Consider the following 21085-nt stretch of genomic DNA (forward strand, 5'->3'; position numbering starts at 1 on the left):
CTGTTCTCTGCTGCTTGGAGTTGCTTGGAAGCAAGGGTACCTCTGGGCTGCATTATGCTGGCAGTCTATAGTCTGAAAGCACAGATGATGAGTAGCCTCTTACTGCAAGGTTTCTGCCACCTTCGGCTCAGAGATCTTTCCATGCTTTTTTGTTTTTTTTAACCAACATAATGTTTTCCATCTCCGTAAAGACATTCCCTGATGGGAATTAATACAAAAGGAGGAAAATGTTCCAGCAGAAGTTTGCTAAGATGACCTAACATATAAAGAATGGTACTTGCAAAAAGCAAAAAATAATAATAATTGTCGGTTAAAAATTAGATGTAAGGATTTTAATTGGATTAGAACAAAGCTAAAATAGAGGCACCCTTAAGAATTGATAGCAATTTTTCTGTACGTGCTAATTATGGGCAATGGCACAGCCATGGGCACCACCTGCATGTCTTCACATTATGCACACTTCTTCCTTAACTCTGCTGTCAAATGCCTCTCCCCTTCCTGAAACACACTGATGACATCTTCATCATCAGCACCCATGGGCAGTAAATCCTTGAGGAATTGCAAGGAGGCTTCTATAAGTTTCCACCCCAACTAGTTCATTCTGCACATTCATATTCTGGACACTACTGTGCAGCTACACAATGGACATATATAAGCATTGCTTAGACCAGAAACCACTGACACATATTTGCACAATTCTAGCTTCCACCCAGAACACACCACAAAGCCCATTGTTTATTGCCAAGTCTTATGATACAACTGCATTTCTCCCAGCTTTGTTAGGACACAGATTCATGCCTTGATATACATGAGACATTACAGATCAAGAGCCAGTAATAACTTACTACAAGACAGATCCAGAAGAGAAAGTGACAGGATACTATATCATGTCCCATACTGCTCACAGCTAAAATCACTCCAATGCATTTTCAATTTTCCTGGATAATAACACTTTTCTCCCACAGGCCTTGGATAGCAAACCGACCTTTGCCTAGAGATAGCCCACTAATTTAAAACAGCTGGTGACCAGCAACAGGACACATAAGAGAGAGATAAACACAGAGGCTAGATCAGAGGTCGGCAACCTAAGGCCCATGGGCCAGTTCCAGCCCATGACTTCCTGAATCCGTGAATCGGCGTGGGGATTCGGTGCTTCTTTTTTCCCGCAGCGCCATTTTTTTTCTCACTGCGGGGACCGACTTCCGGCATATATGCTATTTCCAGCACACACACTATTTCTGGTGCTCTTCCGACCCAGAAGAGCGCCGGAAATAGCTTCAGCGCATGCCCAGGTGCGCATGCTCCAGCCCACTGAGAGGTCTGCCAGGGAGTGGGCCGGCCCAGCCTCAAAAAACGTTCCCAACCCCTGGGCTAGATCCTGCAACAAGCCTAGATGCATCTTTCTGTCCCTGTATACACTCATGCAACACTATTACAGGTTCTAAAGTCAGCTGCAATACCAGGTTTCCACCCATCTTCCAACGTGATACATGCTCTCATCTGCAAGCAAAGCTCTTCTGCATAGACTGAGCAGGCTGGTCTCTACACATGTGAGTACAGGCAACACACCCACACCCTATTTATGTTCTGGGTGATCGTGGGCATAAGCCTCATCCCACCCTGCCTCGTCCCACCCTTTTCCGGTGTCAAACACGGCACGCACAGTTGTGCATGCATCGAACAAGCGCAAATTAAGCGTTGCCTGTAAACGGACACAAATCTGACATCAGAAACTGCAGCAGCGGAAGAACATTTCAGTCTCCCGGAATACCCCTATTGCTGACCTGAAAGTTGTCATTCTCCAGCAGAGGAATTTCAAATGGAAACACCAGTTTGAAATTTATAAATCAGACCTAATCAATAACTTTTATTCTATTTGCTTTAATCTTGAATGCAGACAATAGTTTACAATCCCACTACAGGTAGCAACTAGCATAAGAAAATGAGGATAATGCCACCAGTTATTGCTGTTAAGAAAAGCAAAATAAATATTCATAAGCTTTACACAGAATTCTCACAGATTTATGCTTTGCATTCCTGCCCTCCATACCCATGTATGCACAGATGTGATAAAGTGGACTTGTGCCCATGAACATTTATGCTACAATAAATCTGTTAGCCTTTAAGGTGCCACAAGACATTGCCTCTATACCTAGTATATCAGAACAAGCTCCGGTCTCCAGCCGATGTTTTCTGTATAAATTCTTCAGGACTTTAGCACTTCCAAAACGCTTGAAGCGGCTTTTCACATTATTGTAGTACCATTCCAGCGACTGAGCTCGTAAAAGTCTGGAAGAAAGGAAGAAAGACAGATTTCAGAAAATTTAGAACCAAGCTGGGGTTTCTTTTAAAACAATTTCTCAGTAGTTTTAGGAAGGCTGGGCTGGGGTAAAAATAAGGAAAATATATAAACTCTAATCACCACCCCTGGTTTTAGCCCAGCTCTCTATCATGCTGTTTGTTGTAATTTGTCTAATCTGCAAACTGAACACATTTTGATGCTCTTACAACAGATAACATTATGGTTTTAGGTTTGCACAAGCAAATAATTATAGTCATTGTTCAGGTGCTTTGAATTCTTCTTTTCTCTCTGTTTCGCAGAGGTTTTGAGAAAACAATCATTTCATAACAATGGAACCCACCAAACAATTGGATTCATGGTATGTTGATCACATCTTCCCCTGCCCCTCCTCCCTTCCTCTGGTGATCAAAAACAATTTTGAAATTCACTTTGCTATGCTTCTGGTGAGTTTTTAATCTGACATTTGTCCGATATATTAATTTCTACCATGAAGTCTAAATCTGTGTATCTTTTCTGCATGAATTCCCTAACAGATTGTGATGAATCTTCTAAAGCTTTTCAGCCTCTTAGCGTTATGTTAAGTCACAAATGTCCCTCCTGATTCCTACTGTATAGAAAGGATCTGGAGGGGAAGGAGTGATCCCTGTTAGAAGGTATTACAATAAAGGGCCCATTCAAAAGATAAATAAGGACACAGTCTGCTTGTTTCAGAATCCTTTAATGTTGACCTGCATTTTGGAAACCACAAGTAACCGTGTTCTGCAAATGCAGCCTTTCAATGTATGTAGAAAACTGAATAAACTCTACCTCCAGATCTATATATAGAATCATTTTCTTTCACTTACCTATATTGCAGTGTATGCCGATTCTCTCCATGAAATACAAATGCTCATTTAAAGAACACTGTCACTCTCATTTTAAAGGGGAAAATGGCTATAGCTATTTTCTTCTAGTTTCCGTGCTACAAGGACAGCCATATTAATTGTTTGCAGCCTGAAATCCCAAGGCCATAGATTGTGTTATGTAAAGTCAAATCCTATTAACAGGTGGTTTAAAAAAAAAATCCACAAAGCAATATTGTGACTGAGTATCAGGATTATGTGTCATGTGATGATTCAGTCCATAGTCAAGTACTGAAAAACTGACTGGTTCAATGAACGAACCCAATGTAAAAGTGTTACTACAAACCATGAACTGATGAGATCACACAAAAGTAGAGTGTAGAGGCAAGAAAAGTAAGGGAAGAAAGAAAGAAAGAAAGAAAGAAAGAAAGAAAGAAAGAAAGATGCTTCCACAGAAGCTCTTCATTCTGAAATGAGAACAGTAGGTAGCAAGCCTGGCCTTAAATCTTGAGTGGTGCCCATGACCTGGTGCAAAATTGAAGTGGGGTCGAACCTGGTGCCCATTTCCCTCCAAGGTGAGAGGAAGTGACATAGGCTAAGCCTGGCAAGACAGCTTACTTTATGGCATTAACCCCTTCATGCTTGAATTAGACTCATGCACTCTGGTTATATGAGGCTGGGTCTCTAGAGGCTGATGAAGCTACTCATCAGCCATGCACTTGAAACTGAGCAGTAAAAGAGGCAGAAGCTGCAATGAAGAAACAACTAATTTAAGGTATGAAAACCTTGAAAAGACTTCTTAGCGCTTTGCCAGCACCACAATGGATGCCACAGTTGCATTTTAATAATGGCCCCAAATCTTCTCCGGAAAAGACCATAGGATGGCACAGGCAGACTGGAGTGCAACATGTATTGGCAAGAACATTGTCTGGATTCTCCTTAAAAAGTGAGTGATGGCAATTCCAGGCAAGAAGTGTAAAATATGTGTGCGGGACAGGAAAGAATGTGTGTCTTTGAGATTTGTGGTGTGTGTTTGTGTGTGTGTGATAGTTGCTTGACATTCTCCTTGGAAGCGCTGTGCCCCAACTGCCCTAGTGGACCAGCCTTCACAGAGAAAGATATTCATGAGAATCTGAAGATACTGGCAACATTCCTTGCAAGCTTCTAACATTTCACAGATTAAAATAGATGATATGCTTATAGCACCTTTCCCACCCCTCAAAAACGACTGCTCAGGCACCATCCCTCTGCATCAGACATTGCTCAGTGCTCTGTTCCATCTGCTATATTCATTTGCCCTTTGATATCTTCCACTATTTTCCACTCACTGAAAAATCCCAACACAGTAGTGCATTTTTATTTTTTTTAAATCTACCATCACATACTTGTCCTACACCAGGCTATATCAGCAGTCGAAAACAGATCTCAGCATCTGCAGCGTGTGATTCCTCAGTGTACAAATACGTATGCATGTGTGTTAGAGGTTTAATGCATCCATCCATCCATCCATCCATCCATCCATCCACCCAATCAATAATGTAACATCTAGAGATTCTGAGAAAGGAGTGGAACTCTGAAGAGTGACAATGCTAGCAGCTCATTGCATGGCAAGGTCCCAAACCCTCCCAGGAAGTGGAATAAAGACACACGAAATAGTATTTTAGGTTAGTGGGCGAAAAAGGCCACAACTTTATTGGTTACAGAATGTGAGTGGTATTGGCTTAGGCATTGGAAACCACACGACTATATCTGACTCCTACCTGTCTGCAGGAAGTCTTGGAAGGGTTAACCACCAGTAGGGGGAGCCCTGCCGATGCACATCAACTAGGGACTCCCCCAGGGTCACCACTAGGGGTGGTGCCATGGCCCTAGCCCCCCTGTCTGGGGCTTCGGACGGAGACCACGCCCCCAGATTCCTTTAACGGACTACCCTTGAATTAGGAAGGGTAGGTGATGGCCACTACTGCCCCTCCCCTTCAACCTAATACTCCAATGCCTAACCGCCTAGTCTTACAAAGTTGTGATGATTTGCTATGAGGTAGGAGAAAAAAACAAATGGCCGGTGCCAATTTGCCAAGTGGAAAAATTCCTACCAGACCCCTTGGACAACCAAGGCGACCAACCGAGGTTCATAGCAAGGTCAAGAAATAAAAGAGCCTAACCTAAGGGAGGGAGGGCAGGAGAACTAGCCGAGTAGGGAGAAAAACAGGGGCGAGTCCTCGGCCGTGGGCAGTTTAAATAGCCCGTGCCACGCCGCCGGACCATCCGAATTGGACGGCCTAAGGATGACGTGGCCGAGGACCATCCAATGTTTGCAGGGGCGATCCCACCCTGCGCACGTGGGGAGGGCTTGCTCCCAGCCCGCAACGTCATCTCTCTGGGAACGGGAAATGGCTTACTAACACTATTTTAGTGAAGCATCCTCAGAAAGCAAAAACAGGGGAGAAAATGAGGGCAGTGATTTATCATAGAAGTGAAAACAAGGACTGGACCAGGTAAGCTAGCTAAACACTTGGAATGCATGCAGCAAGCACTCAAGGGCTAACCCTTTAGAAACTCTGAAAAATTCCAGGTTTCTTTTTTAAAACCTTTAAGCTCTCAAGCCTACAGAGGAAACCTGGAGAACAGCAGTGAGTGGAATCAACCTTAAATGCTCCTATATCAGAAGCTTATTTGTAAATATAGCAAAATATAAAACAAGTTTAATTCCCCCAGCTCATCATTTTAAAGACCAGTTTATTATTCTGAGAATATTCAGGTTCTAGGACAAACATACAGCCCTATTCATTTCACTAGCCGTGATCCAATAATTCATCTGATTTTGGAAACACTGCAAAAACCTGTCAAGAGCAAGCCAGAAAACCAGTATTGTAGCTGCAGTCTTTCCACTCTGGCTGGTGCAGTGCTAGATGCTGAACTAATGCTGATACCAGATGGAAGGAAGATGTCTTGTCCCAGGGGCTAAAAGACCTCAGTTTCATTAGTTTCATAAAATAGACACATCTGCCCATTATGGTTTTCTCACCTGTGAAGGAACAGCTTTCTAGACAAAATGAGTAAATGGGTTTCAAATGGAAAATTAAATATATATGGTTTTCAGTCTCCCAAGTTCAGTTTTTCCTCGTTTTGCTTATAAAACCCTGTGAAAACCTCTCTTCACTGATGTTGCCAGCTACTCTTTCAGAATGCTTCTCAACAATCATTCATATCATGCTGTCTTGACTTAATCCATGGTCCCCAGTGCTCTTGGGGTACACCCCCAAGGACTTTTCTTCCATTCCCATTTCAGTGCTTGATGTCACACAGTCAGGAGACATACCCCCCCCCCCAACGAGACACCCCTCCATCATGGTGCTTTAGCGAGCAGACAATATATACCAGCCCTATCTCATATGTTCTGTTTTGCTGCGCAGGGAAGTTGATTAAGGGACCTTTGTAGCACATGTTTGTAGCAAGTATACACCAGAAAAACAGCTATATTTAAAATCTGGAATCTGACAGATTATTTGGAATATAAAGCTGGCATATGTTCTGCATGCCTGACCTGCCCCCACCCGCCCCAAAATGAACTAGACATGAATAAATAAAGGAGAACATTGCTTTCGGGTTACCTGTCCACAATAACTATTAAATATTAGCAGGTCTCTGTTTCCACATATTTGTTTAGTTAGCACAAACACTTTAAACTAAAAATATGCAGCTCCCCCAATTGCTACAATTATATGTATGACTTAAAACCAACTCACCTGAAGAATTTTGACTACTGACTTTTACACAGAGTGTTGTGAACTGTAACTAAAACTGCTCTGGGATTTATTGCAGTGAGGGCTTAGCCACACTTACCTTTCTTCCACACTTTCCAGGCATGGCCAGCTTTTTAAAGCTCTGTGTCTGAGTGCCCCCTTTTGTTTTTGCTGCAGAGCTCCCCCCCCCGGCCCCCAAAAAACCCCACTCTAAAATGCTGAATTGGAGCAAATGGCAGTCCACAGAAAACCCAGATAGCAGTTTGCTCCGATTCAACTTTAGAGAGCGGGTTTCTGCAGGGAAAGCTCTGGAGCAAAAAGGAAGGTGGGGGGAGGTCTTTGGACACAGAGTTTTAAAGTGCAGACCTGTGCCTGGAAAGAGTGGGGCAAAAGGTAAGTTGTGAGTAAGCCCTGAGTTTGCTACCACTAGACATCTATGGCTATTCCACTTCCAAAACAGGGATTACACAGAGGAGTAAAAACCTAGGAACAGGTCTATGACACACACACATACCTTTTTATGAACTGTCTTTTGAATCTCACCTAGGGCCTGTCCTTCTTCTGGCTAGCACTTGAGTTCTAGGCACATGGAATTATTTCTGATCTTGCTCAATAACACTCATTTAGAGCAATTAAACCCAAGGGCATATTTGTTGGTAAACATGCAGTAGTAAAAGGATAAACAAATACAGTCAAGCTCAAGGCAGATAAGACTGAGGCACTATTAGTGGGTAGTTCCCTAGACTGGATAAGTGGGGTTCAACCTGTCTGGATGGGATTGCACACACCCTAAAGGAGCAGATACACATCTGGCTCCACTGCTCTCACTGGAGATATAAGGCAGAGTGCCTCATATCAGCTTCAGCTGGTGGCCCAGCAGTGACACTATCCAGACAGGGATAATCCAGCTTCTGTTGTCTATCCTATGGTAGCCTCTAAGTCAGATGACTGCAATGCATGGTATGTGGGGCTGCCTTTGAAGATGGTTCAGAAATTGTAGCCAGTGCAGAATTCAGTGGCCAGGCTGCTGACTGGGACCAGAAGGTCTGACCGTGTAATGCCAGTTGCATGCCCAGCCGCAGAACCCCTGCACCTGATCTGGAAGGGGTAAAACAAATGGACACGACAATTGTCTGGGATTTAAATTGACCACGACTTGTGTTGATTTCAGATGTAGGAAGCCAAAGGCATTGGGCATGTATCCCTCTCAGCCCCCTCCTGGGGGTCTGAGGCATGACAGGGTCTATTTGGGAGGTGGGTCCATCGCAAAACACAGGTTTACGCAGATGGCCCCCCAAAAGCTGAGGGAAGCTCTATGGCCCACTAGCCCTAAGCAGCTGGCTCTTGGGACAGAGACTTCCCTCCAGATCCCTCTAACGGGGGCCCTGTTATTGCCACCGCAGGAAAAAAGGGGGAAATAAGTCTCCACTTCAACCCCCCCACTCGAATGGATGAAAGAATACAGGATTCTGCCCAAGGCCTAAACAGCCAAAGTTATGACTATGGGGAAGGCGAAACCTGCAACGCAAGGAAAATTCCTTCCCGGCCCTGAATACGACAACCGTCCAATGACCACAGCAAAGCCCTCCTGGCTGAAAAGGAAACAGTGAAAGCAATAAGCAACTATTAATGAAGGGAGGGGGCAGGGTAGGTGACACTCAGCAGTGCCAGGTGGGCGGACCTGAGTGAAGCCTGCTTCCTTTGGGTCCATTCCCCAAGCCACACCTCCAGGCTGCTGCAGATTGGCCCATTTAAATTGCCCGGTTTGGCAGGAACCTGTGAGCCTCTACGGTGGCCAAGGGGGGTACTGGCACTGTCAAAACATGGCGTGGCGCAGTGGGGCGGGCCAAGGGAGGCACTGCGTCAGGGCGCCACCACCACTCTTTGGGAAAGGCCTGACTGTGTCACACCAGTTCTGGCCTGGCTCCACTGACTACTGATGGGTTTCCAGGCTCAACTCACATTGCTGGTTTGGATCTATAAAGCCTTATGCAGCTCAGGAACCCAGCAGCTCAGGAACCCAGCGCCTCTCCAGCCTGGGCCTGAGTTTGTTATCAGAGGTTCTTCTCTGTGTGTCTCCTCTGGCAGATGTGAACTTTTTCAGTGGTAGCTCCCAGAAGGCTTACCCCAGGCAAACCCTAGTGTCTAAGGATCTACTTAATATATTCCTGTTTGCAAGACATTATTATTATTTAGAAAAGAAACCGAAAGATAAATGTTCTCACATCTATTCATGCATATTCTATGCATTATTTGGAAGTTTGATAACTCACTAGCTCTAAAACTTAGCTTAGCAACTATCTAAGATTTAGCATACTCTTATGTTGTCATAAACCATGGTGTTTCCCTAGAATGGGTGATTTATGACACTGACATTCTCTCTTTCTCTTTTTTTTTAAAGGGAAACTTTTGGAAACAGACTTCTGCTTTGCAACTGTTGGCCAACCAGGAACGAGAATTGTGATTTGCAAGTTTGGGGCCAGCCAAGCAGGAAGCTAGTTTTGTTCATGGCCCTTGTAGGTGTTCTGTTAATTACTAAATTGCAAATGAGGCAGGAAAGGAATCTCTATCAGAGTCGGGAAATTTTACAGTTAGCTAGGTACTCAACAGGTAGGCAGGACATGTGTTATGTTCGAAGAGTCAGTGGCTATGTATGAGACCCTGGGGACACATTTAATGTTTCTTGATATGTGAGTAATGCAGCATGTTCTCATAGCAATCTCAGAACCAGTTATAGACAGTTAAAGTATCAAAACAGTGCATTTCTGGCCATTTGTGTTCATTTACATTCCAAATAAAAATATTGTAATCATAATAGCAAGATAATGTAAAACTTCTGCAGCTGTTCCTTTGATGAGTGTATCAGCATATGAAATCTGCAGCTGAAACACAATAGACTTTCTGTATAATAACTTTTGAATTGATCTGTTTCAGGAGACATTTTAAATGACAACAATTTTCTGTTAAAAATGACAGAAGTACAAAAGCACATGAATTGTGTTGTGCAGTATTAAATATTTCATTAAATAATGGCATGCAATGCTGCATTTCAAAGCAGATTATTGATAAATACCACTTGTCCTAATATAACCTGTACACAAAACCTAACATAAGGTTATGAAATGTGGTTACTGTGTGTTTCTATCCTGCTTTGTCAAACTGGAATGACTTGCATGCCATTCAGAAGATTCCAGTTTAACAGACAAACCTAACATTCTATGATACCTAGCAGATATCAAACAAAGCAATGTATAAATCATAAATTAGTTATTTAAAATTACCTAAGAGGAGGTTTCTGTTTCTGCAAGCTTCACAACTGTCCAAGGATTCTCGAAAAATAGCAGAACAAAAATCTGCAGTTGCTGAAGCATAAAAAATATTCGCAAAAGAGATACAAGGTCATCTCTATTTGAAAAAATAAATAACACAGGATGAACCATGCAAATTAATTCTGTAATCCTGATTATTAAAAATGTGCACAGCTTTTTATTTACAATACGAACAGCAAAAGTCAACAACCTGATCCGAGATCTGCTCCTCACTTCAAGAACACGTTGCAAACAAACAGCTGGAAAATCCGAGCTACAGAGAGGAAGAAAGCACTCACCGCTATTAACAAAAAAAGCAATTGAAATTCATTTGAAGCTCTCTTAACAAACCCCATTATTACCCACCCACCCCTTGAATTTCTTATACTACATCTGCTCAGATTCAACTTTTATCTCTAAATGGTTAATCCTTCACTCTGGAAGTCTAGCCTTTGCAAAAAATAGAGATGTGAAGCCTTCTTATAGAAAGCATGTACGTCATATTTCATCCTCCCACTCGGAGAAGCTGTGGATATTTGGAGATGTGCAAACTGTTCAAGGCAGCATACTGCATACGTGTGGACAGAGGAGGTATCAGATAAACAACTAGCTCTACAAATGCAAGTCTCAGCCCCTAGTTACATTGCAGTTCTTAAGAGAATTTGGGTACCTCTAAGGTGCCTTGTTGGGGCAAGATTCCCAGGATATGGGAAAGTATACTTTATACTATATATGTACTATATAATGTACTATAACATAGTATAATATGTTAATATACTATCATAGCCCAGAAAACCTCAATTACTATCCAGGGTCATCTGAGCTGGCCACAGCTGCAGAAATGTGACTTGCTTAACACACTAGAAGCCACTTCTAGCCTTGCTTGACTGGTTAAAGAAGCAACATGGGTTTCCTTATACTTTCTCCAGGGAATGCTAACGGTAGTTTAAATGGACTGAGGAGAGTTCCTACTGCATGTGGCCTATATATTCTGCTATACTTTTTATGGTATGCATTTTATATGCAAATAAACATCTAAGCATTCTGTGCAGCCAGAGTAATTCTGGTTTTGCTCCCAGGAAACACAGCAAAGTAATGCCTTCAATGTTTTATGCACTTTGCAAGCGGAATATGATTTGAAACCACCTGGGAACAGTTACTTTTGCTTCTTTATTTATTTTCCCTCCTATGAGCCACTAATTGGAAAAGTGATGCATTTAAATGCACATCTTTTTCCAGCAGTGCTGCTGTGTTCATACAGTATGTTCAGCCAGGAACCAGATGCTAGAAATGTTAATTTTGCCAGCTGTCCAGCAGCCTACCAAAAGGTAGAGGCCAGTTTAGGAGATTAGAAGAAACCACTCCCCGCTCTAAAAACAGAATCTACACATTATACAAATGAGATTTTTAATCCAAGTTTACCTAGCCAAAAGGGGTTAGAAATCTGAGCACAAATGCCAATGAGTTTTGGATGCCCATAGGCACGTATCTGAAAAACTGGAGAATTTGGAAAAACAAAGCCTCTTCCGTTGCCACTTGCAATTCACTCCCTGGCTCTTCTGACCACATTGTAAAGCAAACAAGTCTATCAGCTACCCGGCACAGCATTAATTTGGAGTCTGTCTGTCAGGAGTGCATGCAAGAGCCAAGCCCTGTGACCGGTAGGGCTTCGCAGGACTGGGGCTTTCCTAAGTTTGTTCTGAAGAGGCAAGGCACAGGTGAGGCCGATTGGTAACTCACAGCAAGCGCCGGGAAGGGATATAAAGTCAGCATTTCCCTTTGGCTCTTTGCCACAGCAACACGCGTCCTGCCTTGCTGCATTTGGCTTCTTGACTACTTGCTTCCTGACTCTCGGACCCTTGACTCCTGGTTTCCTGACTCTCAGACCCTTGACTCCTGGTTTCCTGACCCTCGGACCCTTGGCTTCTTGACTCCCAGCTCTCTGACCCTTGGACCCTTGGCTTCTGGACTCCCGTTCCTGCTCCCACCCCGCCGTCTTGCCCCCGGTCCCGACATCCTCTGCCAGGACTTTGACAGCCTGTAAACCGGACCATGACACTGTTTTCCCTTGAAAATTTTGGGCAAACTTGACATTCGGCATGTGTCAGAATGCAGGCATTGGGCCTAGGAAGCCATTTTGGCCAAGCCACGCCCATCTTTCCTGCACCTGATGTAATGTAAGGATGCAGCTGCCTGCTGAAAGCAAGGATTGCAGGCCCTGTGTCTTTCCTCATGTGGTTTGATTTCAAACCACATAGATAAAGGAAAATAGGTTGCCTGAGTGGACTGTGACATCAAGTGATAGGCGTGTTCCCCATCACTGCTATAAAGGGAGAGCATTTAAAGTGTGGCATGGCTGAGGAGGAGATGGGTACTAAACTGTTCCACTACCCACACTTCTCCTCTCCCAAAGAACAAGCAAACCAACCAAGCCAGGTTCTTCCCAGCAGCTGTTTTCAGAGATCAGTATAGTGAGAGCAACAGGGGATAAGCAGTACTTAGGGGGGCAATGTGGACAGCACCCTCCCTGGATCATAATTTAATTTGTCCCTCAACACACATTTATGGGAAATGGACAATAATTCAGTTTCAATGCATAGGTATGGCAGTCAAATCTAGCATGTTTCACATAATTTCCAGGCTGGCCAACAAGTGAAACCAACAAAAACTTCGATACGAGTCTTCATGAGACCAAATATTCCAAAGCCCTGTTTGGCTGAAACCTTTTTCTTGCCTCAGAGAACTAATTCCCCTTGCACCACCTGTTAAATCTCTTTATGTTTTAATTATGGGTGAGGTCCACTGAGACCTCACACGGTCACAGCAAAATGCAGAAGAAGCAACCGGCTTACAAAAAAGTGTGGTGGCATCTTGTCATGCCCTTTACTCTCTTCCTGACTCTCAAATCTTTCCTACTGCCATCAGTTTTTGAGAGGTGCTGACTTTATTTAAGGTACATGGTGTGCTGCTGAAGAACAGCGCCAAAAGTTAAAATACAATATCAACCCATCATCAATCAATAAAACAATAAAGGGCAAAGTTAAAACATCAGCAAGGAAATTTAAACAAATAGTCCACACATAATAAGCTCATCACATTACGAGCTGCTTTGCCTAATGATGGCACTGCATTCTTGCAAAAAAAAAAAGTCCCCGCTTCAGATATTTCACACCACAAAGCTTTTACAATTATCATACGTATAAACTGGGCCAAATACTCAGTCGAGAACACTCTCCCCTAAATTAAGCAGATCCTAAAGGTCAGTAGGAAGGACGCGGGTGGCGCTGTGGGTTAAACCACAGAGCCTAGGGCCTGCCGATCAGAAGGTCAGTGGTTTGAATCCCCGCGACAGGGTGAGCTCCCGGTGCTTGGCCCCTGTTCCTGCCAACCTAGCAGTTCTAAAGCACGTCAAAGTGCAAGTAGATAAATAGGTATCACTCTGGTGGGAAGGTAAACGGCGTTTCCGTGCGCTGCTCGGGTTCGCCAGAAGCGGCTTAGTCATGCTGGCCACATGACCCGGAAGCTGTACACCGGCTTACTCGGCCAGTAAAGCGAGATGAGCGCCGCAACCCCAGAGTCATCCACAATTGGACCTAATGGTCAGGGGTCCCTTTACCTTGAAAGGTCAGTAGAAGAATGGGCAAAATAGATATTTCAGATCAGCCATGATCAAACCTCAGACGGTTGTTGAGCATGTGAACAACTGGGAAGAGAACTGGGTAAGCAAACTGGGCTGGTGGTGGTGGGGAGGTTGAGTGAGAGTAGCATGATCATAGGGCGAAGGGGGCATGCTGAGCTTGCACCAGTGGGATGACTTAAGGGAGGGGGAGGGGCAGAAGCACAGGTGAGCTGGGGAGGTTTGGGGAGGAGTAAGGGGTTTGGGCAAAGAGTAAGAGAAAGGGGGCTTTGAGCAAGGTTGGTGGGGGGTAGGGGGGTTGGTGACCAAAGCGAGCAGGGGTACCAGCCCCATGTATCATATACTTTTGTTATATGCTTGCTCATCTGCTACATTTTGGTGTGTCATGCTGTTGTTAAAGGACCCAAAGTGGGACCAGGGGCAGGAAACACATCCCTAATGTTCAATTCTGTGACATTAAGCAACGGAGTAAATTATTATGCCAAAATTTAATCTTCACTTAAATCTAACGTAAGAAATTAAAAAACTTTAAGAAAAGCCCTCTTGGGTCAGCCCAAAGGGCTATCTAGTCTAGCATCCACAGTGACCAGCATGCGTATGGGAAGCCTGCAAGCAAGAGTTGAGTGCTACAGCACTTTCCCCACCTGTGATAATAGCGACAACAACAACAATAACAACAACAATTTGTTATTCGTCTGACTGGGTTGCCCCAGCAACTGGTATATACAGAAGCGTACTGCTCCCAACACTGGTGGTAACACACAGACATCATAGCAAGAAGCCACTGATAGCGTTATCCTCCGTGAATTGGTCTAAATGTCTTTTGAAGCCTCAGATAAGGAAGCTAATCTTAAGAAGAGCCAAACATTTATGTTAGAAGATCAGCATTTTCACATTGGAGCTCTTGAAGAGGAAGGGTGGGGGTACAGCTTTAATAATAGGTTTCTTGGTTCTCCTTGTTAACCACACTGGAATCCTTTTGGTCTGGGCGATACATCTATTCGAGATGTTATCTGTTTGGGCTTGTAAACAACTCGCATGCAAGGATTTTGTATATTTTGGTTAGCCATGAAGGCAAGCATTCTAAATAGCTGACTATACGAGGAGAGCTGAACTGTTTGATATAATATAGTGATAATCTGCATTAAGTATACTTAGTATTCATTCCGATTAATTCAGCTAAATTGAATTCAGCTGAAACAGTGGTAGGGCAAACAATAAATCCTTACTCTACCACCAGCTGTTCACAACATTGTACATAACTCATGCAATCCTTTCCTTTTGTACAAAAGCTAGACTCTTCTAGCCAAAACACTGGGAGTGTGGCTGATTTTTTTTTTTTAATGACTGCTGCTTTTATGAAAAGATAAAGAGCTGTTGGGCAACACCTGCTTGCTCCCTAGCTAGGATTTTATCCTTTTTTATTTTTCAGAAACTCACAGATGCTGCACAGATTGCTGTTTGTCCTCTTATTGCTAAGGCTGCATTTTTAGTTTTTAAAAATGCTTTTGGCTAATGTGATCAAAAATACCTTCACGTGGTCAGTGAAGGCTAGGTTGTGTGACCAGCTTGAAGCTTTTAGCTTAAATCTCAGAGTTTATAAACAGAACTGCAATATTCACATCTATGCCTGGGATAACTTGAAGCTCAAACGCAGTAAAGAATGCAAGGACAGAAAGCAACATTCACAGAGGAAGTCTTGCTTAACGTAAGGTGGAGACAAGGTTTTATATTAGAGCACCTAAGTGTTATTTTTATGATGGGGTGTGTGGGCTTGCAAAGGCCCTCAGAGAGGGTGCGGTGTTTTCCTGTGTGTTCTACAAAGAGACACTTACAGGGGGTGGGGAAAATACTACGGATTGTATTCCAAATTTCTGGCTTTCTTTTGTGACAAGAACACAAACTGCTTTCCTCAGGGCTGGCTCAAGTCATTTGCATTTCTGTCAACTTTTCCCTTTTCTTGCAAGGAATCCTATTCAGAATAAGGGAATTTCCCTTTAAAAAAGGGAAACGTTGACAGCTATGATCATTTGTTGCCTGAGGCAAAGGATGAGGAAGCACAAGCACCCCAATTCCACATACGCAAGTGAACCAGATTAGCTGTTGAAGTCTTGTTTGAAGGCAGGAGGCTAGTTTAATTTATTTTAGTTCCTCCCCGCTGCCCTAAAATTCAACTTTAAAGGTGCCTAGTATAAAAGCCCCTAATTCTATTTGTGTGCAATTTGGTAGGTTTCTTATTCAGGAGTACTCTCTCATGTCTGAAATTTTCAAACCAATTTTCCATAACCACTGCAACTCTGAAATTGAGCAGGGTTAATGCTCTCAGCAGGGAACACCTTCCCTATGAACTTCATCAGATTCTGCCCCAAAATGAAAGGTTATGAATGTTTTCTTAAAAAAAGAAAAAGAAAAAAGATCATCAAACTTTAAAGGCGCCCATCACAACAAACCCTACACCTATTTGCCTGTAATCTGGCAGGCTGTAGCAACAACTGTGTAGCTATAATGCCTACAAATTTCATCGACAGTGGTACCTCCAGTTGCACATGGGATCTGTTCTGGAGCTCTGGTCGGATCCCAAGGAATTCACAACCAGAGGTGCCTGTTCTGCACATGCACGCGGAACAGTAGAGTGCTTCTGCGCATGCGGTGAAACCCGGAAAAATACTTCCGGGTTTGCCGTGTGTGTAACCCAAAGGATACGCAACCAGAGGTGTGCGTATCCAGAGGTACCACTGTATTTCTGTCAAAAGGAAATTAGTTATTGCCTTTTAAAGTTTCTCAATACTGAATTAGCAGGGGTGGGGGGTGGGGAACAAAGCAGGTGCAGCCTGAACTGGACCAAATTGGGCAGACTATAAAGTGCCTTGGATCAGGGCCGGCTGCTTTGTGATTTTGATCCCAAACATGTGATTGATGGGCATTCCTAGTAAGTAGCCACATTCTCTCTTTTGAAGTGTCCTTGTCTCATGCATAGTACAATAAGCAGAACGACTAGTGCCAAAACTAACATACATAGGTTTACTTCAGTACTAGTCTTCCAAAAATCTGTAAATGTGGAGTTTAGACTTGACAATAAAACAAGAAGACTGTGTTCAATTTACAAACATATTTAAAGTTTTAATGTGGATTTCGTCACCTCCTAGTTTCCATTTTTCAACATCTGTCCAGCTTAAAGTTTATGTGAAGGGGCTTCTGATATTTGCGATGTGCTCCTGGGCAAATATTTCTGCTCCGTGTCAGCTTCTTGCATTTTCCTATGCTTTATGGATACTTATATTCCTAAGGAGTTACTTTGCCTTTGCTGAAAGGGGAAACTATCACATATGTGACAGATTACAAAGCAGCATGGAAGGAACTTAGAATGTCACTTGCAAATGAAGTCCTACTTCATTCCAGAGGTGAATCTCCCTGACGAAAGAGGCTGTGGGCTTGACATCTACCCACATGCCATGGTCTCCAATCTGCAATCTTTTCTCTTTGATGTCTTTTTAAAAAAATCTCTAACATGGGAGAGGGAATTTCAAAACCTAAACATCCCAAATGGCAATATATAACCAAAACTGTATTTGGCACTTCCATATTTGCCAAAATGGCTTACCATAAACAAATCACAAGACAAGCAGAAAAGAAACTATACAAAGCAGAGTATGAGTTCCATGAAAGGAATGGAAGGAAATCAGAAATAAAGAGGTTCTGTAGCCAAGTAAGTTAAAAGTTGCTATCCTCTGCTTTTACTTCCCTACACTAGGAATAAAAGAAAGCATTAAATTCAAATCTGATAGCTAATATTTTGTCAGCATCCCATTGATTCTATGCTCCGTTATTATTCATTCAAGCTCTATACATGAGTAGTTGAGAAAACCAGCTGCAAAGTGCTTAACTAGAGCTTATCATTGCAAAAAGCCAGTAGTCAAAAGCAAAAGCTCACTCACAGCCTTGGGAGAGATCCATAAGATTATCAACATTTCATATAAATTAATCCATCAAGTGGACAGTAATGGATCTTATCCTCCAGCAGAATAAATATTCAGACATTACATAATCCTTAGGTAAGCACTTGTACATATTGTGGAAATAAACATTCCCCCAGCTATAAAACCTTGTCATACTTTTTGCAAATGCAGCTACACTAAACTTGCCATTTTTTAATTACTCAAAGTAAGAGTTAGTAGAGGGGGGTGTTGAATAATAAGGAACATGCTTATATTCATTGTGACCAAAGTATTTAATAACTCCAGTGTGGAGTAAAAGTACAGTACATGTTCAGTCCCCTCTACTTTGTTTCTTGTCTACTGGAGAGAAAAGCGCTGGCAAGGGATACAGGATGACTTTATGCTCACCAGGTCCTCTGCTCCTGCTCACAGACTCTACTACCTCTGTGAATTGAGGCATGTATGCGTCTACTCTACCCAGCAGAAGGTACGGTGGAATTCACCCTCATCTACATGTAATTAGGATTGAGGCATTACATACTTGTTATGTTGTCTTCGTTTAATTATACGGTTGTATATAGTTAGTTTTAAACTGTGTGTCTTACAAATTAAAAAGACAAACACAACTTTTTGAAAGCAGGCTTCCTCAACCTGGGGCCATCAATAAGTTTTCGACTACAGACCCCATCATTCCCGATTATTGGTCATGCTGGCTGGGAGTGATGAGCGTTGGAGTCCAAAATATCTTGCCGGGGAGGGGTAAGGTTTATTTTAGGTTTATTTATTTAGGCTGGGGAAATCTGGTTTAAAGGAACTTGGCTATACCATTTTATGGAAGATCAGCAGCTAGGCTACAGGATCCAATGTATGGACAATTTAAATTTTTTCCTTCCCCGCCTGCTGTTGATCTCTTGAGGTTGAAATTTTTCAATTCATTAATAGCAAAAGGTGGCTGCCTGGTGGAAAACTAAAAAGAAGAACAAATGAAGATGGCACTTGGGCACTAAGAGATGCTATTCAAAGGTCAATTAAAAGGCTGTCCCCTTCTCATTACTAATTCCCCACCTGATAACTATTGCTCAGGCTCCTAGCCATAATATTCACCACACTGTGGAAACAGGTCACATTCAAAAATAGGAAGTACAGTGGTACTTTGGGTTACATACGCTTCAGGTTACATATGATTCAGGTTACAGATGCCGCTAACCAAGAAATAGCACCTCGGGTTAAGAACTTTGCTTCAGGATGAGAACAGAAATGGTGCTCCGGCGGCACGGCAGCAGCAGGAGGCCCCATTAGCTAAAGTGTTGCTTCAGGTTAAGAACAGTTTCAGGTTAAGAACGGGCCTCCGGAACGAATTAAGTACGTAACCAGAGGTACCACTGTAAAAGGTTTTGCACCATGAGTATAGCCAGGATTTATTGGTGGAGCAGGCTTTATGTTGGGGGGAGGGGCAGAACTGAGTTATCTGCAATGCAATTGGTCAGTTAGTTACCGTAAGTATTTTTATTTATTTACATGATGGGGGGCAGCTCCCCCCCCCCGCTATGCCCATGGTTTGCACTATGCTTACAGCAGATGAAGGGAAGACCCTCTGTAGAAACAAACAGACACCATGGAACACTGTAATTGCTGTTGCTAGTAATAGTGCAATAAACACTGGTCCTAAAGCCAGCAATGCCATTCATTTATTTGTTCATTTATGCCTGCTTTAGATATTTCATTAGGCAAAATGATATAGCAACTGAAGGCTTTATGTTTTCACATGTTTTCAGGATTGCTCCAGGTACCAAAAGCATAATATGGTATTGTTTGGGAGTTCAATACTGCCCCAAAATGTTTAAGCTTGGTTTTAAAAATTTATCAAATGCAAAAAACAAAACAAAGCCAACAACTTTAAAACCCAACCTAAAGCCTATTATTATTGCCTTGGAAACCTCTCCGTTTCATTCACACTCTCTGTTTAAATAAAGCAAATGTTCATTTGGTGCAAAAATGTCCACATGGAAACATCTTCTAAATTGAATATATTTAGCTGTATTAAATTCAATGAATCCTGCAGTTCACTGAAATACATTACATCTGTATTTTGCAGCACTATAGCATTCAGCAAGATGATTTCGGGTGCTCTGCAATGAAAATATTTGAAAGCTGTCCACCATACTGTTTCTCAGTGCCTTAAAAGGCTGGCCTATACTGTACTGTGTCTCAGGAAGCAGATGTTCTGGTGTAGATTAGGTGAACGGGTGCGATGTTGCAGAGTATTTGCAATCTCTTCAAAGTAGTGGGACAACTAGTCTCATATAACCAATATGCTTAAGTTTAATTAATGCATGAAGGGGTTAATACCATAGAGTAAGCTGTCCTGCAAGGCTTAGCTATGTAACTTCCCTTACCTTGGGAAGAAATAGGTTATCAAGCCTATTGTTTTCCCTAGGCTGGCCTTGAGACCTTAACGAGGAATATTTGCATTTGAGCTCATCATTCTAGAATCTTTAACAGCGTCCCACACAAACCCACAAGCTAGCCTTAAAGGCAGGCTTCCTCAAAATTGGTCCTCCAGATGTTTTGAGACTACAATTCCCATCATCCTTGACCACTGGTCCTGCTAGCTAGGGATCATGGGAGTTGTAGGCCAAAAACATCTGGAGGGCCGAGGTTGAGGAAGGGAACTGTATCTCCACAGTCACTGAGGTACCGTATTTTTCCGTCTATAAGACGCCCCCATGTATAAGACACTCCTTATTTGGGGGGACTCCGATTTAAGAAAATGGGGCGAGATGGCCCCCATATATAAGATGCCCCTAAATGTTGGACATTATTTTTTAGGGGAAAAACCTAGTCTTATACACGGAAAAATACGGTGAGTTTTACTGGCTGTGCAACTTTTCTGAAGCACATGAATCTGACCTTTGAAGAGTTTGTAAGTAAACCATTCTTTTTTTAACTTACTCAGCGTGTGGTTACTTTTACTACATTAGAGGAAGAGTGAAATTTTAGAACTCAGGGCATATTTTAAAAGGTCTAAAAGCCATGTGTATGTTTGTGTGTGTGTACACACACCCCAACACTTCTTTGCATGTAAGTAAGCATGTATGGGGTGGGAGGCATGGAGATGAATGCACCAGTTCCATCTGTTGACCTCCACATGTTTGAAGGCTTGTGAAGTAGGGAGTTTCCTATACTTGTGGAAGCTCCCAGTACTGTTCAGTACCCTGCAGTGGTGACGGGGACAGAGATAGCATGCTCATCTTAACCACTCATATATTTGCTTACATGGAAAGAAAAAGTGCCAGAGAGGGAAATATGAAATGCAAA

The 21085-nt window shown here is 42.8% G+C and overlaps 1 protein-coding gene across 7 annotated transcripts in view; it reads right to left on the reverse strand.

Moving 5' to 3' along the window:
- MYRIP (myosin VIIA and Rab interacting protein) overlaps positions 1-21085 on the reverse strand; it is a 144889-nt gene that overhangs the window by 43562 nt on the left and 80242 nt on the right. For all 7 annotated transcript variants that reach the window (XM_080975782.1, XM_080975786.1, XM_080975781.1 and 4 more), the window contains exon 4: positions 2153-2289. In XM_080975782.1, the coding sequence (XP_080831908.1) occupies positions 2153-2289 (137 nt within the window). The remainder of the gene's footprint in view (positions 1-2152; positions 2290-21085) is intronic.

This window comes from Podarcis pityusensis (assembly GCF_964106645.2).
Source record: "Podarcis pityusensis genome assembly, chromosome: 12".
Lineage (NCBI taxonomy): Eukaryota > Metazoa > Chordata > Lepidosauria > Squamata > Lacertidae > Podarcis > Podarcis pityusensis.